At 30.9% G+C, this 22859-nt stretch overlaps 1 protein-coding gene across 2 annotated transcripts in view; it reads right to left on the reverse strand.

Moving 5' to 3' along the window:
• The window catches only part of LOC129952821 (syndecan), a 491656-nt gene that overhangs the window by 33077 nt on the left and 435720 nt on the right, over positions 1–22859 (reverse strand). Inside the window, exons 3-4 of one of the 2 annotated variants that reach the window (XM_056065674.1) lie at positions 20311–20427; positions 2176–2947 (exon numbers count right to left, since the gene is read on the reverse strand). In XM_056065674.1, the coding sequence (XP_055921649.1) occupies positions 2176–2947; positions 20311–20427 (889 nt within the window). Of the gene's footprint in view, positions 1–2175; positions 2948–20310; positions 20431–22859 lie in introns of both variants that reach the window. The other variant, XM_056065673.1, reaches the window with a different exon arrangement.

Raw genomic sequence — 22859 nt, forward strand, 5'->3', positions numbered from 1 at the left:
TTGGCAACCTTTAGAAAATGTGTTACAAAACTGTAAGCACATTTTCTAGGAGGTAAGGGTGGGATTTGTTGCGGTAAAATTTACCACAACAAGTTTCACTAGCCTATCTCATATCCTTTTTCCTTTTTTTAACCTTCCTTCCGTCGTTGCGGCTCCAAAATATTTTAAGAGTTCAGTAGAATCCTGCTTTCCATCAGTCAGTGACCTGCTCTTATTGTATTTTGGAAAAGCAAACAAAATAGGTTTCAATTTTAATGCGGTTGTGTGACAGAGGGTCCACATATCCACTTAGAAATTTGTGACGGGCGGTCACAAAATACACAATTGTGTGACGGATGAGTCACGGTTACGACCTATTGAGTGTGTGACAGGTGGTTCACACAAGGAAAAAAACGAAAGTGTGCATCCTTGGTATAATTGGCACACCAACCTAAAATTAGTATGGCTTAATGCCCAACGTAAAGTGTCGGAATACGAAGTAAGGTCACCTTGCGATGTGTTTTTCCTTTTTCCTAAAATTGTCTGCACGAAAGTCTAAGGGTTTATAGTCTAAATTTCAAACTATCGGATTCTGCCTCTTAATCTTGATTGAAAACGCTTTCCTCAAGTTATTAAACTGGGCCGGTTTGGGCTGGGGAATTTTATTCGCGAACTTTCAAAAATGTTTCGTTTACTTTTTAGACCAATTGAACTGAACTCGTTCATTAAGCCAAGGTTGGTGTTCAAATCACCAATGTGAAAGAGACCACAAAGGTTTGACTGGTTTTTGAATCGGCATGCACCCCAGCGAAAAAGCCGGGTGTCGCAGTTAGACCGAAAGAGAAAACCAGATCATAACAAAAGGTCAGAGTAGGATGGCAAACTTGTCGTGGCTATTGGATGAGGAAAGTTCGCCATGAATATGGCACTTTTTAGAGAAGCTAAGAAGAGTGAGGTTTAAAATAAAAAGGAGTGAAAAATTTTTGGAAGAGAAAAAAAAATAAGAAGAATCGTGTTAGTTTTTTTGTGTTTGGATAGAACTAATTAAAATTAAAAATTGGAAAAAAAACCAGACATAAAACTTGAGGAAAGCGTGATTGAAAAAAAAAAGGAAAAGGAGAGGCAGGACCGATTTTTTTTCGTAAATCAAGGAAGATAAGTATTTTTTTTTTGGTTGAGTGAGTTTGTGCTTTTTTTTTATCTTTACTTTTAATTTGTGGTTGGCTATAAAAAGCCAAAATTTAATCCGTTAGACTTTCGGCCGATTTCTTTGTCTCCCGAGATTGCGGGACCCGCGACCTTTGTTCTTTTGTTCTTTGGGAACTTTCCCAAGGTGACCTTCCTTTGTGTCCTTTGTGCACAACCCAATTGTTCTTTTTGTTCTTTGTATCATTTTAAATTGTATACATAATTTTTTTTGGAAAAAATTCTGGGTTTTATCCCTATATTTATAAAGGTTTCCCAGATACAAAATAAAATATCTTAACCTTTCTAGGTGAAGAATTAATCTTGAAGTTTATTTTATTTTTTTGGGAAGTAAATTTTCGCTTTTTATTATTATTTATATTAACTGGTGATGGTAAGTACCATAATACTTCCTGGCGCCCATTTTCATTATTTTTTTTGCTACGCCCCTGTGTAGTACATTTTATTAATTTAATAATTAATTTCGATTTTATTAAACGAGTTCGATTAATAAAATCCACCTTTTCCAAACCCACCCCCAAACTGAGCTACTGGGTGACAGCACTGTTTTTGCTGTCGGTTGTTAAATTAACAAACCAACCTTTTTGGAATTTGACATTTGTCAATTGTTTTCAATAAGTAGGTATCCAATCGTGCGCGCCGGCTGCCTACCTATTGTTATTTTAAATAATTTCGTTTTGTTTTCTTGTGTTTTGTTTTGTTTAATTTGCGGATAATTGTTCCGCCAGCCTAAATTGAAATTTAATAGTATCGTAATATAATTCGGGTTTGTTAATTTTACAACAACACTGTCAACAAATATAACCATTTGCTTAGCATTTCTAAAAATTTCGAAATCCTTCTCCATTCTATTTCTGAGAATTTTAAAAAATACGCATGCAATGATATTCAAACCAAAATATAGTAAAAAAATAAAATAAAAACTAAATATATATAAATAAAAACCAAATTTAAAAGATAAAAAATAAAAATAAATAAAATTAAACTGACGTCGTGTTTTCTCGCTGCCTTCACTGGGATCGGTAACATCTGTGTAAATATCAGTCTTATCGTTTCGATTTTGATCATATTCATCATCATCATCATCATTATCTCCATTGTTATCATCATGACGATCAATTTTATCCGTATTAACATCCTCATTGCCATTATCATAATCATCCTCATCTTCATCGTCCTCATCGTCATTATGATGACGACTACCGCCCCCAACACCGGCACTACCAATTCCACCGATATCACCACCGTCATCGTCGTCATCATCCTCATCATCATCTTCATCATCGGTATCTCTACCATCACCTGAACCCACAACTCCACCGCCAAAATCAAAGTCAGATGATCCTCCAATTGGCAGGACATCTGATTTTGATGTTGAGGATGTCGTTGATGTTGATGATGTGATTGTTTGTGAATTGGTTGTGTTTGATGTTGGCCATGATGGCAGAATGTCTTTACCAATTGAATTAATGCCTGAATTACTGCTGCTTGATGGACTGTTGCTATTGCTGTTGCTACTACCGATGATACCGCTATTGCTATTGCTACTGTAATTGATTCTACTGCTGATGTCGTTGTTGTTGTTGTTGTTGCTATTGATAATACCGTTGTTGTTGTTGTTATTGTTGTTGCTATTGGACAATGATGTCCCAGAACTATGGGTATTGGTGCGATGATGATGGCCGCCAGTGGATGAATCTTCGTCATCTGGTCCAAAGCCAGAACCTGAATAATCGGGTTCTTTTTCTAGATCATCATGTATCTGAAAAAAAATACAATATATTAAAAACGTTTTAAAATATTTATATTAAAAATATTGCATTCAAATGTATATTAAGTCATCCTAATCAAAGTGGCCTATGCCAAGGCATACTGTTATTAAATTACTGTTACTATTTTAAACTGTAATATGAGAAAGTTCAATATTTCATACTGTAATTATCTAAGTCTTCTATATAATACTTCAATTTGCTATATTGGTCTCATATAAAGTGGTAACAGTTATTTATACTGTAAAGTTGTAAACTTGAACAGTAAACAAGAGATAATTACTTTTTAATACTGTAATTTAATAACCCAACTGCTGATTGCTGTCTTTACTAACGTGGTCTATTTCAGACTGTTTTTAAGTAATTTGTAGATGATACTTAAACGTCTACCATTACAGAGTACCTTAGACTGTAATTATGTGACGGTTATTGGCTTACTGTAAGCAAATAACATTTTGTAATGTAATTACTAATGTCTGTTTTGCTTTATTTCAATTTACTGTCAGTTCCGTATAAATTGGCAAAATCGAACTTATACTATTACTTATAAAACCTTCGACAGTTATTTAAAATAAAGCACTTTTTAACACTGTATAATAATTAGACAACTCTTTAACACTGTAATTTATCGACTTGGGCTAGATTATTATTAAGTGATGTGTGACATCATCATATTTTATCTTTACTGATTATTACTGTAACTTAATAAAATGTTAATATGCAATTGACTTAGATATATCTAATGCAATATTTTTAGTTTCTGTCTTTTTGGAATGGAATGGTAGCAGTGGCTTCATACTGTAAACTTTAAATTTTGGACGGTAATTTAGAGAAATTCACTTTTAAACAATGTACTCGTAGACTACTAAAACTAATGCTTAACGCTGTCATCTATTTTTATACTTACAAGTCCAATTACACACTACCTTACACTGTAAGTAAGTAACTTTAATAACGTTTACTGTAACCAAACTGCTATCTCGTTTTCAATTTTTTTACTTGCTTATCAGTCTTTTTTTTTAAAGTTATATGTTTGCCCATACTGTAAAATAGAAATCTAAGACTGCAGATAGTATTTAAAAAGTTTTAAAATTGTTGATCACCTTTGAGGCTTTATGTGGTTTTCACAAGTTTACAGAAATGGGATTTAATTATACAAGATATTGGTGACTGCTTATTAACATTTTTTTGAAGCCATTTATTAAAAAATTGCAGCCGTACAGCGTTATTGCAATGTCGTCTTAAAAGTCGATCGGTATAAAATTGTTTCAGTAATAAATCTCACCCAAAACAAAAATAAGGTATTAAGATAAAAGTGCTTACATTTTAGAGTATCAGTATTAGAATAATATATAAAATTAAAAACCGATAACTTAACGGTTCTTCCCAACCGTAATATTTTGGGACAGCGTTTTTGAAGTTCTTGGGGACAAAATAAAATTAAAAACAATATTTTAATTTTTTTCAGATAATCTAGGCTATATGAACTTTTTAACTGTATTTTAACAGTGGTTCATATCTTAGTCTGTAATTTATCCGTTTTTGCCAATCATATTCTCCTAAAAAAACACGACTGGTGTCTTAAGTTGTTATTATAAATTTTTTGATATCTAAGACTTAAATTCAAAATTATGTGATATCTCACAGGCTTATAAACACATTTGCCTTTTCTTTATTACAGTTAGTTAGTTAGTCTACTAAACTGTAATTTTATAACGCATGTACTATGAAACAATACTGTAACTGAGATAAATAAATACTGTAATTTGATCTGCCTACACAAATATTTTAAATTTTTAAAACTGTCTTCTAGATATTTTATTGTTAAGACTGAAATTTGTATATGAAATTTTTACTGTAATTCTGTTACGTTTAAAAAAAAGCCGACAATTGACGATGAATTATTAAATCAACTCTACACGTTTTTAACTTTTTTTCCGATTCTATAAATTAATATCGACACGTGTACCAATCTTATCAAACAAAAGTAAAATTAGGATCAAGGTGCAAATATCAAAACTTTATCCTTACGATGAGGTTTCGTTTTACGTATAATTGACAGTTTTCCTTCGCCTATTAATTTCACCCTAACCAATTACTTCAAATATACCTTCGTGCTTAAAATCAATAAGGAAACTTTAATCTTGTTCGAATATCTTTCTCATCCATCAAAACCACTTTCATTTCTAAAGTATATATAATTCGAATACGAAAATGACTAAGGACGAAAAGAACAGACACAAAAAAAAACGACAAATCGAGATTTTTAATTATTTTCCGAGTGTTCATCATCATCGTGTTGGGTTCCTTTTTTTTGGGTCTTCTTGCAAGGCACAAAATACACAAGAACGAACATATCTTCATCATCAAATTCTCTAACAAGGAAGGATGAAAAATTTAATCCTAATTAGTCTCAAACAAAGAAAATGAGCATGAAGAGGATACTCCTTAATAAAGAGGATCATCCAAAATCACTGCCGGGATAACAAATTGATTGTGGAAAATGAAAAAATAAAACCTGAGAAGAAGCCCAGAAGCGAGAGAATAAATAATCAGGGATTTTTCGTGTGACCTACCTTCTTATTTGAAAGGATTACAATAAGGACGATGAGGATTTTGTCAACAGCATAAACAACAACAACAACAAATGAAAACGACAAAATGATGAGAACAAAAAAGAAAAACAATTTGCTGAAAATCACAAAAGATTAGTTGTGCTTCAAAACCACTTCAATTAAACACTCATTACCTGAGATAAAGAGAGGAAACCCATCAATAGTTTTTTCTTTATTTTCTCGTTCCTCTCTTAAAGGACACATCACACAACACACACACTGTACACTTGTACAGAATTGAGAAACAAAAGATTATTGTTTTTTTTCCTTTTCGTTTTTTTGTTTTTATAATCCTTGAAGTTGGATGTGAAGATTGAAAAGCTTGACATATTTTGTGAGGTTTTTTTCTTCATATAGTCGGTACACACACATACGAGTAAGTCATAAATGGAGCAGAACTCAAAACGATTCTACTCAATATTTTTGAAGGAGAAATAAAAGGATATTAAAACTTAAAACAAAAACAAAAAAAAAGTATAAAGAACAATAAAATGGGTGTGCATGGATTTCGTCCTTGTTTTATTGTTCTCGTTCTAATTTTGTACCTTTAAATGGGGATCTGTTATGTCATGTGTTTGGGGGCGTGTTGTGTATATTTGGGTGGTCTTGTATGACTACCCACACGAATTTGGCTTGGAGGAGTTTTGTTTTCCTTACGAGATGGGTTTTTGAACTTAAAACGACAAAAAATGAATTTTCTTATTTTTAATTCGGAATTTGAAGTTTTATGTTGAAGGATGTTTTATCAACTTATCAAATTGTTCAGAAATAGAAGATTTTATTTCTGGTTTGGTCCTTCACATAACCCCTCATGAATTTTCTATATCGTTTGGTTTGTCTCTTGAGTATTGAACTTTAATATTTTCAAGCTAAATTGGATTAATGGAAAAATGGATTTGTATGTTTTTAAAAGAAAGAATTTTTAAATGAAAGTCAACACAAGGATTGGGAAAAAACAGAAAATATATATTTGATTGTAGAAAACACAGGAAAGTTCAAAAAAAGATCAAATTTAAATTCTTTTCAGAAAACTGAAAATTGTCAAAAGTTGAAATTTCTACTTAACAACCTCCCACAATAGTGACTCCGTCCGTCACTCATTAATCCCAATAACATTAAATTGTGATTTTTTGTAATCGGTCTTATTTGTCAAATTGAAAATACTGACATTTCCTGCCGTTTCGAGGTCTTTAAATTTGAACTAACAATTTTTATATAAATCACCTCCAATATTTAAGAAACTAAAATTGATATTATCTATAGAATAAATTAATACTACGAAAATAACGTTTTTGACAGCTTGCAAGAAAAGGATCTTCAATTGGAATACCTTGAGAACAAATGAAGGCATTACTTCAAACTTATTTTATTAATTAAAAAACATTGTTAGCTTTAAGTTAAAAAAACGACAAAAAAAGCATTGCTTTTCGACTAAAATATCTTGACTGAAAATGGGCATTTAAACACACGTTTTCGACACATGATGACAGAAACCAAATATTTATAAGGAACTTTGTCTTACCTAAACATCATAAAGTTCGAGACCAATTCAAGAAGTAAAGAAAAGAATTAATTAAAATAAGTGGACGATTACAAAAGGTCCTTAAAAAAACATTGGTTCAACGTTTAGCCTAAATAATTCGTCATAAAATACCAGTCACTAGGCACTGCAAGAAGACTTTGGACAAACTTTACGACTAAAAGGAGTAATTACGAATTTCGTTGAAATGAAATTACCACATGGATCAAAATGATAGCTCTGCATCATTTGGACATTGGTACAACCCCTCAGGTGGCATTAAGAAGTAGAAAGTAAAACACTTAGTCCTTCACATAAATCTTAAACTACAGAATACACTCCTGACCAATTAATCAAAACCATTTCTTGAGTCTCCAAAAAACAATTTGGAATAATAAACAATTGTATTTGGTTGTGTAGTAGTAAAAGTTAAAATTCATTTCATTAACTTGATCCACCATAAAGGCTTTTAAACACTTTACCTATCTAAACAACAACAAGTGAAGTTAAAGGAAGTATCAAAAGTCCTTTCGACATTGAAAACGCTTAAAGATCTAATAAATCTTCACACCTCTTCCTTTAACAATTCCTTATATTTATTTACAAGCAAAGGCTGAAAAAGTACTTAAATTCGTTTTTATAGCCAAAGGACTCTCTAAGGCACGATAAACATAAATTTTGTACTTCCTCATTCCGCATTCTAATCAATAAAAGTCACGCTTTAAGAGAGAGAAAAAGAGAAGAAAGAGAGAAATATTTTATGTCAAAACAAAACTCTATAACATGCCATTAACACACCCTACTCTTTACTTAAAGGACTTCATCACTTAAATTGCTAATTGTTTCTGACTTCTTCTAATGTTTTGTTTTATTTTTCATTTCTATTTCATTGTTTTCATTTTTCTTTTATTATTTTGATGTTTGTTTTTAATGTTTTCATAGAAGAAGAAGAATAATAAAAGATGAAGAACGACAAGGATGAAGACCATTTTTTAGATCAATAAATATTTACACGAGTTTAGCTTGTTGACATTTTAGATGCTTCAATTAAGGTTTTTTTTTTCATTTTACGATGAGTACCAATATCCTTCATTTCATTTTAATTGGAAGAAAATGAAAATTCATCCTTGATGAGGTTGTTTTGCTTGTTTTTTATTTTTGCAGAACGAAAATATGCCCAACAGGATCTTACAACATAAATAATTAATGCAACAGATTGGTTGAAGGATTAATATTTAAAATATAATTTATGTTACCCTCGTGTTCTACTTTTTTCTGTAAATGTCTTGAAGATAATTAAAAAATAATTAAAGATTAATAATTCCTTTAATATTCCCTATTCATGAAGAAAGTCTAAAAATAAATACGACCCTAATTAAGAACACAAGGCCATAACAAGGATAATGTTTATGTCCTTCTCACCAGTGGATTGTGTTATAATTTATTATTGTGCCAATAAAAAGCATCTATAGCAAAAGTAAATAAATTGATTTTTATTTCTTGGCAAAACAAAAACAGTGTTTTTAAGAAAAGCAACAGCAAAATCATCGCATTATTTTTTTTTACAATCAGATGGGCGTGATGGGTGGAAGTAATTTTTCATGATTGGTTATGGCCTTCATAAGCCTTTCACGTAATTTTTAAGCCTGAGCATTGTTTCAGCGTATTATTTTTGACTTTTGTTTTCTTTAATTGGCTGAAAATATGTATTTTTTGTTTACATATAAGTTTTTGCCGAAATATTGATATTGATCAATAAAATGAGTGGTTTCTGATCAGCTGTTTTCAAGTTTGGTTTTCGAGTGTTTTCGAAACAATTCTAGGACATTAATATTGTAACCATACAAGCCCAACAAGAAAAGAATAGAATAGAATAGAATAGAATAGAATAGAATAGAATAGAATAGAATAGAATAGAATAGAATAGAATAGAATAGAATAGAATAGAATAGAATAGAATAGAATAGAATAGAATAGAATAGAATAGAATAGAATAGAATAGAATAGAATAGAATAGAATAGAATAGAATAGAATAGAATAGAATAGAATAGAATAGAATAGAATAGAATAGAATAGAATAGAATAGAATAGAATAGAATAGAATAGAATAGAATAGAATAGAATAGAATAGAATAGAATAGAATAGAATAGAATAGAATAGAATAGAATAGAATAGAATAGAATAGAATAGAATAGAATAGAATAGAATAGAATAGAATAGAATAGAATAGAATAGAATAGAATAGAATAGAATAGAATAGAATAGAATAGAATAGAATAGAATAGAATAGAATAGAATAGAATAGAATAGAATAGAATAGAATAGAATAGAATAGAATAGAATAGAATAGAATAGAATAGAATAGAATAGAATAGAATAGAATAGAATAGAATAGAATAGAATAGAATAGAATAGAATAGAATAGAATAGAATAGAATAGAATAGAATAGAATAGAATAGAATAGAATAGAATAGAATAGAATAGAATAGAATAGAATAGAATAGAATAGAATAGAATAGAATAGAATAGAATAGAATAGAATAGAATAGAATAGAATAGAATAGAATAGAATAGAATAGAATAGAATAGAATAGAATAGAATAGAATAGAATAGAATAGAATAGAATAGAATAGAATAGAATAGAATAGAATAGAATAGAATAGAATAGAATAGAATAGAATAGAATAGAATAGAATAGAATAGAATAGAATAGAATAGAATAGAATAGAATAGAATAGAATAGAATAGAATAGAATAGAATAGAATAGAATAGAATAGAATAGAATAGAATAGAATAGAATAGAATAGAATAGAATAGAATAGAATAGAATTCAAAAGTAACGCAATCTCACGTACTGGCCATAATAATTAAGAACACTCTATCTACACTTAGGATATTAAAGCAAATATTTTTGATACTAACATCATTTTTAAATTACTTTTTGTAATGTAACAAAATTAACCTTCCTGATTGGTATTGTAACAAATCTCCATATATTTTTTTTCATTTTCAACAAAAATCTGATAAATTGACGTCCTTAAAAATTATGAAAAAAAAAACATCGATGACAAATTGAATTTAACCTTTTTTACTATATCATTTTCGTCCTTGTAATAGATACGTTTGTAATACCTTATGGTAGGTTTGGTATTGACCCAGAAAAGACTAAGATAGGATATCCGCATATGTAGTTGTCTCTCTTCCTTCCTTTCCTTAACATTCTCATGTGTTATTTATATTTTATTAAAACTGAGGGTCCTTTTTGCTGCCTAAAATTAGATGTCCTTAAGTCTGTTTATGTCACAACTGAAGACAGTGAATTATTACATAAATATATTTTATATCAATGTAGTATATCTATGAATCTTGCTATGTACGAATATATGTTCATGTGTTAGACCAACTTTTGTCATTTATCTTTATAATAAATGTCCTTTTTCGAGAAAAGGTATGTTGTACGAATTCGAATTGCCTTATTAATGTATATACGTATGTATATCACCTAAAGAGAAATTATTGTTATCCCTACACCTATATGCTTCATATAATGTGTAGAATGACATTTAGTCAAACTAAGATATTTATATACATAGTTAGAAGGATAGTAGTAATATGTGCGTATAATGTCCTGATGGCAAGGATTTATAATTGAAAAATAGAGGAAATAAAATGTCTTCCTTTCACTCTAACTTATGCACGTCAATTAAACTTGGTTTTGCTTAATGATATATTAGCCTTCTGGGTCTTTTGTCATCTAATTTCTTAGGTGTTAGAGGAGCTATATATAGGAAATAACATATGGGTCGATTGATAATAAAAAACTATCGATTTGTATGATTTGTTGATGATGATGATAATGGCAACGATGATGATGGTTTTGATACCACATAACGTGGTGTTGAAAACATGAAAAAGTTACTTCTATTAATGTCATAATATGACATTATTTATTACACAATTAGTCAATATTTGTATTTATATTGTTGTTTTTCTGATACGTATCAATGGGTCCTCAATCATGATACCTGCTTTATGTAGGACTCATAGTTTAACCCACAAACCTTAAATATGGGAATTATTCAATTATTAGATGACTCGGCAAATGTTACAGTTCATTGAAGCATTTAAGTATGGATCCAGTTAGAGTTTATTGAACTAAATAAAACAGCTTATGTTGATCAAGTTTTAATCACACACGGAAAACAAGTTTGATTTTTTAATTTGCACTTACAAAGCTTCAACTTTGTACATTCAAGTTTTTGCAATACATGGTGTACTCACCCTACAAACAAAATAAGATGAGTTAGAAAATATTTCTTTGAAATCCTGAAAAAAAACTACTCGTAACACCAAAAGTTGTTGCCATTACTTTCGTTCCTCGACACCTCACCATTCCATTTTGCAACCTATACCAAAGCTATTTAAAAACTATGATCTTTTTTAAGGCATAATTGGTCTTAGGCATAATTTGTTTTTGGAATAATATATATTCATAGGAAAATTCATAAATTATCCCAAGCGTCACACTAGTGTGTCATATCAGTAACAATTTCAAACTAAGACTTGGGACATTTTTAAATGTGTTCTATTAGAAAAAAATCAACTTTAAGCTTGTGATTTTACAGGATTTTTGCTCTTATTTTCTATTGGTTACATAAAAGTGCCATATACGTAACAACTTTAAAATAAAGCGAAATTTGTTTTAATTCTTAGTCTTATAAGAAAGAATGCTACTTTTTGGACTATTTCACAAATTATGTTTTTAGTCTAGTAAAAATAGACCACGGAATAATTTGCATATGAATTTAATTTTGTACAGACACTGAGGATATTGTTTTTAACAAGTGAGAAAAAGTCCTCAAAACTCCAATGGGAGCTTAAAAAGTCTTAAAATCTTTTGTCAAAAATTCCTACAAAACCATTTTTGAGCTTGACTTTGATAATAATGAGATTAACTACAAAACAACTTTTTCCACGATCAGTCGCGTTCAGAAGTTACATTGGTTAAAAAAATGCTATTACTAAGTAGAGTTACATTTTATTTTACTAAGATTTTTTTAAAAGTTGCATATTTTTTTTTCTTCAAAAAATAGGATTAGTTAGAAAATCATTTGTTTTATTTTTACTTTCAAAGCTCAGTGTTACTGAATAGATCCCGTTTGCCTAAACGGAGCATATATATCGAGTAAGGACAAAAATAAAGGGCAGTTTATATGAGAAGTAATACTATCACGTATGAAGACCACTGAAAAATACCGTCGGCGAATATCGAGTTGTGTAAGACCAAGCAGTTTACATCTAGTTTCATAAGGAGGCATTTCAATGTTCCAATTTAGTCGGTGAACTACAATTCGCAAAAATTTTTTCTGAATCCTTTCAATCCTTAAACATTGAGTTTTATAAAAATTATTCCAAATTACTGAGCAGTATTCTAGGGAAGATCTCACATAAGCATAAAATATTGATCGAAGGGTAAATGGATCTTTAAACTCAAAATCAATGTGGGAGTTGAAGTTTAGTTTGTAATCAAATATTACACCTTGGTCTTTCTTTTCTCTAAGCTTAGTAAGTTGTGTTTTATATATTTCGTAAAACCATTTTCGAGATTTATAGTGATTCGGTTACAAAAAATAGCTAGCTTTGTTGTAGTGGACCTTCAAGCTATAAATCCATGCTGAGATGGCACAATCGTTTCTTTAAGAATAAAGGTTAGTTTTTCATAAAATATTTTTTCGAAAAGTTTGGGAATCGTAGACAAGCTAGAAAATGTTCTAATCATCAAGAAAAAGACCCTTTTTCGAGAGAAACATTGAATTCAGGAATTGACAAATCCTCTAAGAATAATTCTATAAGACAAATAGTTCTTGTCATGAGTGCTTTCACAAATTAGAGTTCGGATTCGGCTTGAAACTATAGGTCCCCTCCATCCCTGACAACATGACTTCCACACATGAATGGATGAGAGTTGTAAGTCACTAGGTTTTAGTTCTCAACGGACTATTGCGCCAACTTATTTATAATTCTTTATTTATTTCAAAAAAATAGTTTTTGCAATTTCCTATATTTCCACATTTTGAATTTTTGTTCGAACGCTAAGTTTGATATTTTAAGGTTTAAGTATGGTATTTTATTATTTTTTAAAGATTTTTTATTGCTTCAACTTAAAAAAAAATCAGGAATCAAAACCACTGTACACATCGTAACATAAAACAATAAACTAATTATAATTATTATGTTAAGTAAGCTAAAATACAATAAACAAAATAAAGAATAGTACGTATACGCCTGAGTATTCCATTCTCACTTTTTTTCTTTGTATGAAGTGGCCATGCTTAAACAATTATTTTAATGTTTCAATATTGTTTAAAATATAATTTGTGTTTGTTTTATGATAGTAAAACATTAAATCTGTGGTGGAATCGATTTAAGTAATTGTTGATAAATGACAGTCGAAATAAACGAATTAGATTTCTGTAAGGTAAGATTCAAAGTGATAGCTAAAAAGCTGTCGCAATAATAGTTTTAGGTCCTCATTACGAGAAACGAATCGAACGTTTGACTTAAAGCGTTTTTGAAATCACTCATTTCGTGAATACCATTTCAATATTCACTTGAAAAGGCAATTTAAAAAAAAAAGAGATGCTAACCCATTTGAACGTAAAAACTAACCCATTTTAATTTTGCTCTATATTGAATTTCTTAAACGTTCGGTTTAAGTCCATCGTTCGATTCGCTTCTCGTAATAAGGGTCTTACAGTAATTTTCCAACAAATATGTCGTTTTTGAATAGAGTTACCAGACGCTTACACAAACGAATGGAAAATTTATTCAATTTCTTTTTTAGTTTGAAAAAAGTATTCATTTGACCGACATAACTTACGACATTCGAAAAAAACTCAAGAAAAGTAAGAAAGTTTTTATTTAGTTCATCTTATGAATGAATTGTGACAAATCTGATGTGAAATTGTTCAATCGAATTGAATTGAGTTGAATCATGGTCAATTTGACTATCAACAATATGTCACTTATCACCTTAGCTGATTCCAACCCCCTTTTTAGACAGAATATGGAAAATTTCGATATTTTGAATATTTTAAATTTTTTGAAACCGCTACAAATTACAAACACTCGCTTGAAGAAAAAAGTTAGCTAAGCTGTTTTGTAGTTATTATCATGGTCTTCAAAGCCTAAAAAGGAGAATTTTTGAAGAAAAAAAAAGCTTAATAATTTCTAATGCTCATTTTGGGACGTTAGTCACGTGATAAAAATGACTTTCTCAGTGTCCGCACTAATTTTCTTCCACATTCGAGCTATTCCTAGATTTGAATAATTGTGTGTCTATTCTGCCAGGACCAATAAATTCTCCTTATTTATATAGATACGCTAGACTTTAAAAGAAGCAAGTTAACTCTTTTCTTCTTTGACGACATGCACTTACTTTACTTTGGAATAGTAATATATCAAAGTAAACCTTTGTTCGAAAAAAATTAAATTAAATTCATTCTAAAATAATATCGAACAAATTTTACAAAGAATTCTTCTTCGAATCTACAAAAAAAAATATTCCGTAAAAGTTTGTAACTTTTTTGTTGTTGTCATTCTTTACGCCCTGAGGCCGGCGGCGGCGACGTTGTCGTCGTCGGCGGTGGAGTAGGAGTCCAATACGACAAATAAGTAGCTAAAACCCCCGTCTTTTTATTGAAAACGATTTCTCAATTACTAGACGTACCTCCCTACTTTCTTACATTTATTGCCTCCCACAACAACTCACCCATGGCTACTGAAGGACCTCCCAAACACTCAAGTCACAATTCAAACTTTTTTGGAATGTTGAAATTGGTTTCGTTTATTTCATTTTATAGAAATTCCTTTATGCCCCCAAAGCATTCTATTTAATTCTTTTTTTTTGTTTGGTCTTTTTGTCTTCTGTCTGAGTGTGTTTTCTTGAGGGCAATTCTGTGCACAGCTTTTTTATCATACACACATTTGTATATATGTACGTGTGTATAAAACATTTAAGGGTAAATTTAGTTTTAGTTCGTTCTTTGACACATAAAGTAATATGACAATAAATTGGACGTGACACTTTGTATTATCATGATTTCTTTTGTTTTCAGTTTTTTATTGTTTTTTATTTTATTTTGTTGCGCTATCTGCCCTAAGGAAGGACACTAAAACAGGAGAAAGAGAGCAAACAAAAATGTACCATCTTGAAAGGATATTCCATTTCTATTAGATGCCATAGTTTGTCCAAAAGAAACTAGACCAAAGTAGAGGCAAACAAAAACAACAATATGGTTGCACTTATGTTGGAATACGATTTTGTGACTTTACCGACAAAAATACCTAACTATACCATCAGGATATGGCTAGTGGAAGTGTTGGTTGTCATTTTTGTAGTTGGTTTGTTTTTAATTTTTTTTGCAGAACTCTAGAACACCAAGAAAACATTGAGTTTATACTTTTTGTTGTTTCAGCGATGAACCAAAAAACTGTGTTGAAATTTTTGTCACTCAATTAAAGTTTTGGCAGAGCAAATATTGCCATAAAAAAGTAAGTATTTCATAACGAACTTGGATTTTGGCTATTTCATCGCTAGGAACAGATTTAAAACTACTGTGACGTAATGACACATGCCTAATGCATTCTTTTTCATATTCAAAAAAGAGCTTAAAAATAACTTCTAACTTTAAGCGAAAAAAACATGGAGTCATACATTAACATATTTGTTTTATATTTACTTAAACATTTTCAGGAAGCCTTATCCTAACCAACTTTTTTTTTAAACTTACTCGAACTCAACTCAAGCATACAGGATAAACTTCCTTCCTACAAAAAATTGTTTTAAATCTTATGTAATCTTTTGCTCCTTAGTGTAGCTGTCAGAAATAAGGAGCAGAACAAAAAAGTAAAAATGCATCGTTTATCTCACTCAATGATGGGCGTTGGGAAACAAACTTTCATCCTTTCTCGTCCTTTTATTTTACACCAAACTTTGTTGCAAAAGATTTTTAAATTTTTTGTTTATTTTTTTGTACGTGTATTAAAATATATTTTTCACCATGAATTGACAATTTTTCCAAAAAAAAAATAACATAACAGAATATTCTATTTTTATATTAATTTTTTCGTTGAAGGACTAACATACATTATATCCTGAAGGAAAGGAAAGATTTCCATCAATCGACTAGAGATTATTTCGATATCCTTATGTGTTGTAATAGAATTTTCTTGTCACTTTTTTTTTGGGGATAAAGCTTTTCACAAGAAAAACAAACTAAAAGATTTTATATCAAGAGATGATAATGTAACAAAATATTTTTTTTTGATACGCATCAAGGACACAAAAGTCCTTCTTTCATTGCATTATTCACTCTTAAGATTATTTTTATATTAATAAAGATATTTTTTTTTTAGATGGCTTTATTCAGAACTTTGATTCTTAATATTTTTCACCTTAAATTTGAAAATTAAATCTCGAATAAGAAAATTTAAAAGACGCTTGCGAACCACATTGAAAATTTCCCTTAGGCCCACTTTGAAATAACAAATTATTTGCATTAAAACAAATTTTCATTTAATGACCTCAAAAAATTATATGAAGAATAAATTAAAGGTTAAACTGTCTTTTAAAGAGAGATGTTAGGTACGTTATATGGTATGGCATTTTTGGTCAGCACATTTTGAAATTATTGGTTTTAGCATTAAATTATGATTGCCCGACCAGCGCTTAATTACTTCAAGGTATTCATTCAAAGGAATATGAGTCCCAACGGACAACTCATGTTTAACTGAGCATCGTTAGCGCACAAACGAATTGTGCAATGTTTTACAATAGAAGGAAGTTCATTAACATTCATTGAAAATAGCAAGGGACCGAGAACAGATCCCTGTGGTACTCTATTATTATTTAATAAAAATTCAAAAAGAGATTTATTAAGTTGTACAGCTTGTAGTCTATGCGGTAAGTAAAAGTAAAATAAAACGAGTTTAAGAGTTTTTTAGTTTAACATATTAAAGGCCTTTGAAAACTTTGGAAGCACTAAAAATGTTATGTACTGCAGATTGATGGCCTTTAGGATATCCTCTGTTAGCACCGATATTTTGTATAAAATTAAATAAGTTTGTGTAATGTTCACTGCAGCAAAATGTTAAAAACATTTGAAATGAACCATTTTTGTGAAAAATGGCTCCAACAATTTGAAATTTAACACTGATATCTTTTGTAAAATGAAATATATGAAAATAATTGAGTCGAAAATCTATTTTTCTAATTTTTTGAATTATTTTTGTTTTGTTTTTATTTTTTGTAAAAAATACTATCGATTTTTTAAAAATAAAGAAACGTTATTTTTCGTTCTGTAAAATTATTCTGAAAGTAATATCAAGTTTGAAAAATATTCGATTTGAAAAAATAGTTTTTTAAAGTTTTTTTTTGGATTTACAAAAGCGTTTTTTAATTTTTTTTAAAATTGCTACCAATTTGGTATGACATCGGAATTTAAAGGGTTTTTCAATAAAGGCGGGTAGATATTGAAATGGAATATAATAAGCAGTGTATTGGTGAGGTATTAATACATTTTTTGTATATGCTTACATTGGCACGAATGAGAGTAGATCAATGACTCTTCTGAACAGATCCGGCTGAATTTGAGTGATGGATTGTGTTATGTTCACTTTTAGGGCGTCAGTCGTTTGTGGTTTATTTGCATAGACTTCAAGAAACCCCATAGGAAAAATTCTAGCGGGGTCAAATAGCATGATGTTGGTGGCCAACTCACATCAGCCCTGAGATAACCTTACCCTAAAATCGTTCATGCAAAATGTCAATCGTGGCTTTTGCTGTGTGGCACGTAGCGTCGCCCTGCTGGAAGCACATGTCGTCTAGGTCCAAATTGTTTAATTTGACGTCGTTTTCAAAAAAGTACGGGACAACTACGCCGCTGGCCCAAAATGCACACCAAACGGTAACTTTTTGAGGATGCATTATCACCTGATGGACTTCTCGTGTGTTGTTGTCGTGCCATATACGGCAATTTCGCTTGTTAACACAAACATTCGTCCAAAAATGCACCAAAATCGGGGTCCTCTTCCAAACCATTCGAAGCCCAGTCAGCGAACAAACGGCGGCGTTGTCTAGGTTCATGAACTTAAAGCTCCTAGGTCAGTTAGATTTTGTGTGCGGGTATAGGCCTAAGTCCCGACGCAAAATCCGCCAAGTTGAAATCTGAGAAAGGCCGAGTTCGTTTGGGAATTTGCGCAAAGTTTGCGTTAACGAACACTCGTTTTGATAATAAAGTTTTATCATTTGAACGTGCTGTTTAATAGTGTAATTTGACATAATGATTTGGCATAAGCAACTGAATAATAAACAAAAGATTTGACAGATGCCACTAAAACAAAATGGCCGCCTGAGGGCGGTAAAAGCGCCAATTTATAAACTCTTTATAATCACACCTCTAAGAACCAGTTGGCAAAGCTATTTTTAATTGGAGGCCATTTTGATAGCTGTCAAGTGATTTATTTTAAGTTTGGTTTGGCATTTCCACAAGAATTGATTGACAAATTATGAAAATGTGTTTTGGAAATCATTGTTCTGTATGAAATAAGTAAACGGTGATTTTTTAAGAGCTTGAGAACTTACCAGCGTACAAACCACACCAAACAGTGCATTTTCAGGATGCATGGGCAGTTCTTGAACGGCTTCTGGTTGCTCTTTACTCCAAATGCGGCAATTTTGCTTATTTGCGTAGCCATTCAACCAGAAATGAGCCTCATCGCTGAACAAAATTTGTCGATAAAAAAGCGGAACCGAACACTGATTTTGGTAATAAAATTCAATGATTTGCAAGCGTTGCTCGTTAGTAAGTCTATTCATGATGAAATGTCAAAGCATACTGAGCATCTTTCTCTTTGACACCATGTCTCATATCCCGCGTGATCTGTCAAATACTAATGCATGAAAATCCTAACCTCAAAAAAATCACCTTTTATAACGAAAATTTGGTTTGGAGTGATGATAACCCTCAAGTTAATGTCCAGAAACCGTTACATCCACAAAAACTGACAGTTTGATGTGATTTATGGGTTGGTGGAATAATTTGTCCGAATTTTTTTATAAATGATGGCAGCCAAAACGTAACCGCCAATGATTTAATGGCTATAGGGCCGTTCTTACTAACTTTTTCGTTCATGAATTGATCGCAGCTCGCATACCTCAACTGGTATATGTTCGGTAACGTTATGGACCCGTGAATTTCGAAGATCCAGTGATTTAAAGCCACTTGAACATTTTCTGTAGGTACATTTGAAATAGCTTTTGTCAACTTTGATAAGCCCGAAACGATGAACTATTTGGAGGACAATATTCGCGGCAATATTGCTTATATACGGAAACATATTTGGAAAATGACAAGGAAAATTGGACCCTTAAATAAAACTTCGTTAGAACTAGCTGTGATAGTCATATGCCAAAAAACTTATTTAAATTATAATGCCAGAAGTAAATTTAAAAAAATCACTTGTGTTTTATTCTATTTAAAAGTTCTGTACTTTTAGAATAACACCCTGTAAACAACACCAAAAACTGTTACATTATAGCTTATTTTTGCCCTAATGACGTAACAACTGATGCAAATAGAGAAAAATTAAAAATGTAATATCTTTCCGATTTTCGTCCTTTGCATATTAAATCCATGAACATTTAGTTAAGTTTAAGAAAAAAATGGATCTTAAAGACATTAACTTCCCTTTTTTCTCTTTTGTATTCTATTAAAATTACAACAACAAAATTACGAAAAAATGTTAAGAAAATGAATAAATGAATGCGTTCAACTTAAAATTCAGTTTATCCTGACAAAATAAAGGAAGAATAAAACAAAACAAAAAAGAAAAGCTGTGGCAAAAATTGGATCAGGATGTGATGGTCGTTTTACGAAGGAAGAAGGAAAAATAAAATAAATTAAGAGGATTTTAAATGTCCTCCGTCGTTATGAAGTAATTTTTTGTATGCAATTTTAGTTCAAAAGAAAAGGGGAAATAAAATAACTGGGTTCCTTGTTCTTCTATAAAGTATTATTAATAATTTATAGAAGAACTTTTTTGGGTCAACTATTTCGTTATTCAATTCTTCTTTTTAACAAAAATGTCTTTAATTTTTGTTTGTATTCTCATAAAAATGAGATATTATTTATTTTATTTTTATTTTATGTACATACCTCGCCTCGTCCGCCAGAGCCTTCGATACTCTCATCATCGATGTATATTTCATCCCTTGGAGTTCCACTACTCGATGATACTATCGGCGATGATGGTGATGGCGAAGGTTGAACAGTCTTCTGGAAAAAAAGAAGATAAAATATATAAAAATAAGAAGTCAATTTAAAATTATTGGAATTACGTAATGTTGGCTGAAAATTTAATTAAATTAAAAATGAAAAAAAAATCGAAAAAAATATCCTTCATTTATATTTTTGTGTGCAATGATGTATTAATAATTTTAAAGGAAGTGTAATTGGATTGAAATGCTGGAGATCTTATAAAAGGGTAACAGCACGGAAGTATGTCAATACTTTTACTTTAATATAGTAGGATTTAATAGAATTTCACTTCTAGGATTATTTTTCTTATTTTACCCTTTTCAAATAATACAAATTGAAAGGGGATTAAAAATTGGAAATTTCGATCGAAAGATTTGCAACTTTGTAAGAAAGAAACGTTGCATACTTTCAAAGGTGGATAGTGGTAATAACTCAGAAACTTTACTTTGTATAGGAAATAGAAAATATTGATTCAAAGGAATGACAACTTCAATTAAATTGACAATCAGCTAATAGGACTTCAACAATTCGTGTGCAACTCTCAAACTCAAATTTGACCTCCTAATTGATTAAGAGTGAAGCTGCTTCACAAACACATATGGAATACACTTGGGTCCAGTTTTTTTTTAATATTATGCGTGCAATTAAGGGCTTATGCATACCCTTATAATGTTTAAACACCGTGCGAGCAATTAGAAAAGGAGGATAGGATTAAAAAGGAGAATCCGATGCCCATTGGTTTTGAATGCCTGGTTAAGCATTTCAAGAAAAGCGAATTTTTAGAACTCTTTTTTCAATTCCATCCAGAAGACTAAAGTACGTTATTGGGGCACCAGCACAAATATGAGAGTTATATTTGAGTTTTGGACGAATAAAAGCTTTGTAAATTATAGCCAGATCAGAGGGGTAAAAGACTTCTTGTATCGTCAGAGAAAACCTGAACACCTAGCAGCATTTTTCATGTTGTCAAATATGTGATCAATCCACAACAAGTTGTTTGTGATGCACATACCTAGGACTGTTAGTTGTTCAATCTCCTCGATGCAAGTACCACCCATGGATAGTGGCATTGGGGGAGGGTTACGCTTTTGTGACAGTAGACAGCATTGAGTTTTCGAAGCATTAAATTCTACACGGTTTTTGATACTCATTGAATAGTAGTCCACATTCGAAGAACAAGGATGAGAATCTTAAAACGAATATGAAAGGTAGTGGGTGAGAACTTTCAGAAAAAAGTTCACTTATGAATATAAGGAAGAGAGTTGGAGACAGAACGGTGCCTTGGGGCACACCAGCGTTTATATTGTGGATATCGGATTATAATCCGTCAAATACAACTTGGATTAAACGGACCGAAAGGTAATTTCTAACCCAACAAAGAAGAGATTCATCAATACAAAAAGCACGCATTTTTGATAAGTGAGCTTTATGCCAAACTCTATCAAATGCCTTTGAAATATCAAGTACAATAACCTTTCTTTCAATGTAAATATTTATTCCACTGTTTGGTGAGATAAACCAAGAGATCACCAGTGGTCCTATTGCAGCGAAAGATATTAAGGTCATTAAGAAGCTTTCGTTCTTCAAGATATTTCTTGAGATGAAAATTGATCAGCTTTTCCATGACCTTGGAAAGAAGGGATGTAAGTACAATTGGACAATAGTTAGAGGGGGAGGAGTATTCGCCTCCATCCACTCGGAAAAAGCCAAGTAGAATAGGAAAGATGGAAAAGCTTACGCAGTAGTTTTGCCAGCGTTCAAGAACACCTCTTTAGAACAATAGCGGGGATACTAACCGGGCCAGCGGATGTGTGAATGTCAAGATCTTTTAGAAGATTCGTCTCATGGAATAGTTTACGCTTTAAAGTACAGGAAAAGTCGAATTAACTGTTCTGCAAGCAATCAATCGAAATTACATTGGAAACGAGCGTAGGAACTGTCGATGACGTAGTGTTTTTTTTTTACAAATGACCAGAAATTTTTACTACCTTTGGGACTTTGTAGTATTTTTGCCTCAGTTAAGACTCAGTATTAAATAAGATTTTCCTTTTTTTTTAAATCTAGATATCACGCCTAAGCTGTTTTTCAGTGCAAGAATAATTTTAGCCTCATGGGTGTTTTTTTCTATTTGATACCACTGATGGAAGAACATCTATAAAGATGTTAAAAAAAAACTATCGAAATCGAATGATTTTGAAAGATTGATTGACAGTTTCTTGTTATACGAAGAACGTGTCTTAAATTTGTTTTGCAATTAAACCAATTATTTTTTTTATAAATAAACAAAAAGCCAGAAGAAGCTACAATTTTTCACTAAAGGACAAAAGCTTACTAAAGTACTTAGAAAAGTTTAGAAACATTGTTAAGTAAAAACTCTTAGGAAACATTTTAAAAATAGGCAGACTGCCAAAGAAGTGCATTAAACATACAGAACTAACAAGAAACCC

This window comes from Eupeodes corollae, chromosome 3 (genome assembly GCF_945859685.1).
Source record: "Eupeodes corollae chromosome 3, idEupCoro1.1, whole genome shotgun sequence".
In the NCBI taxonomy this organism is placed as follows: Eukaryota; Metazoa; Arthropoda; class Insecta; order Diptera; family Syrphidae; genus Eupeodes; species Eupeodes corollae.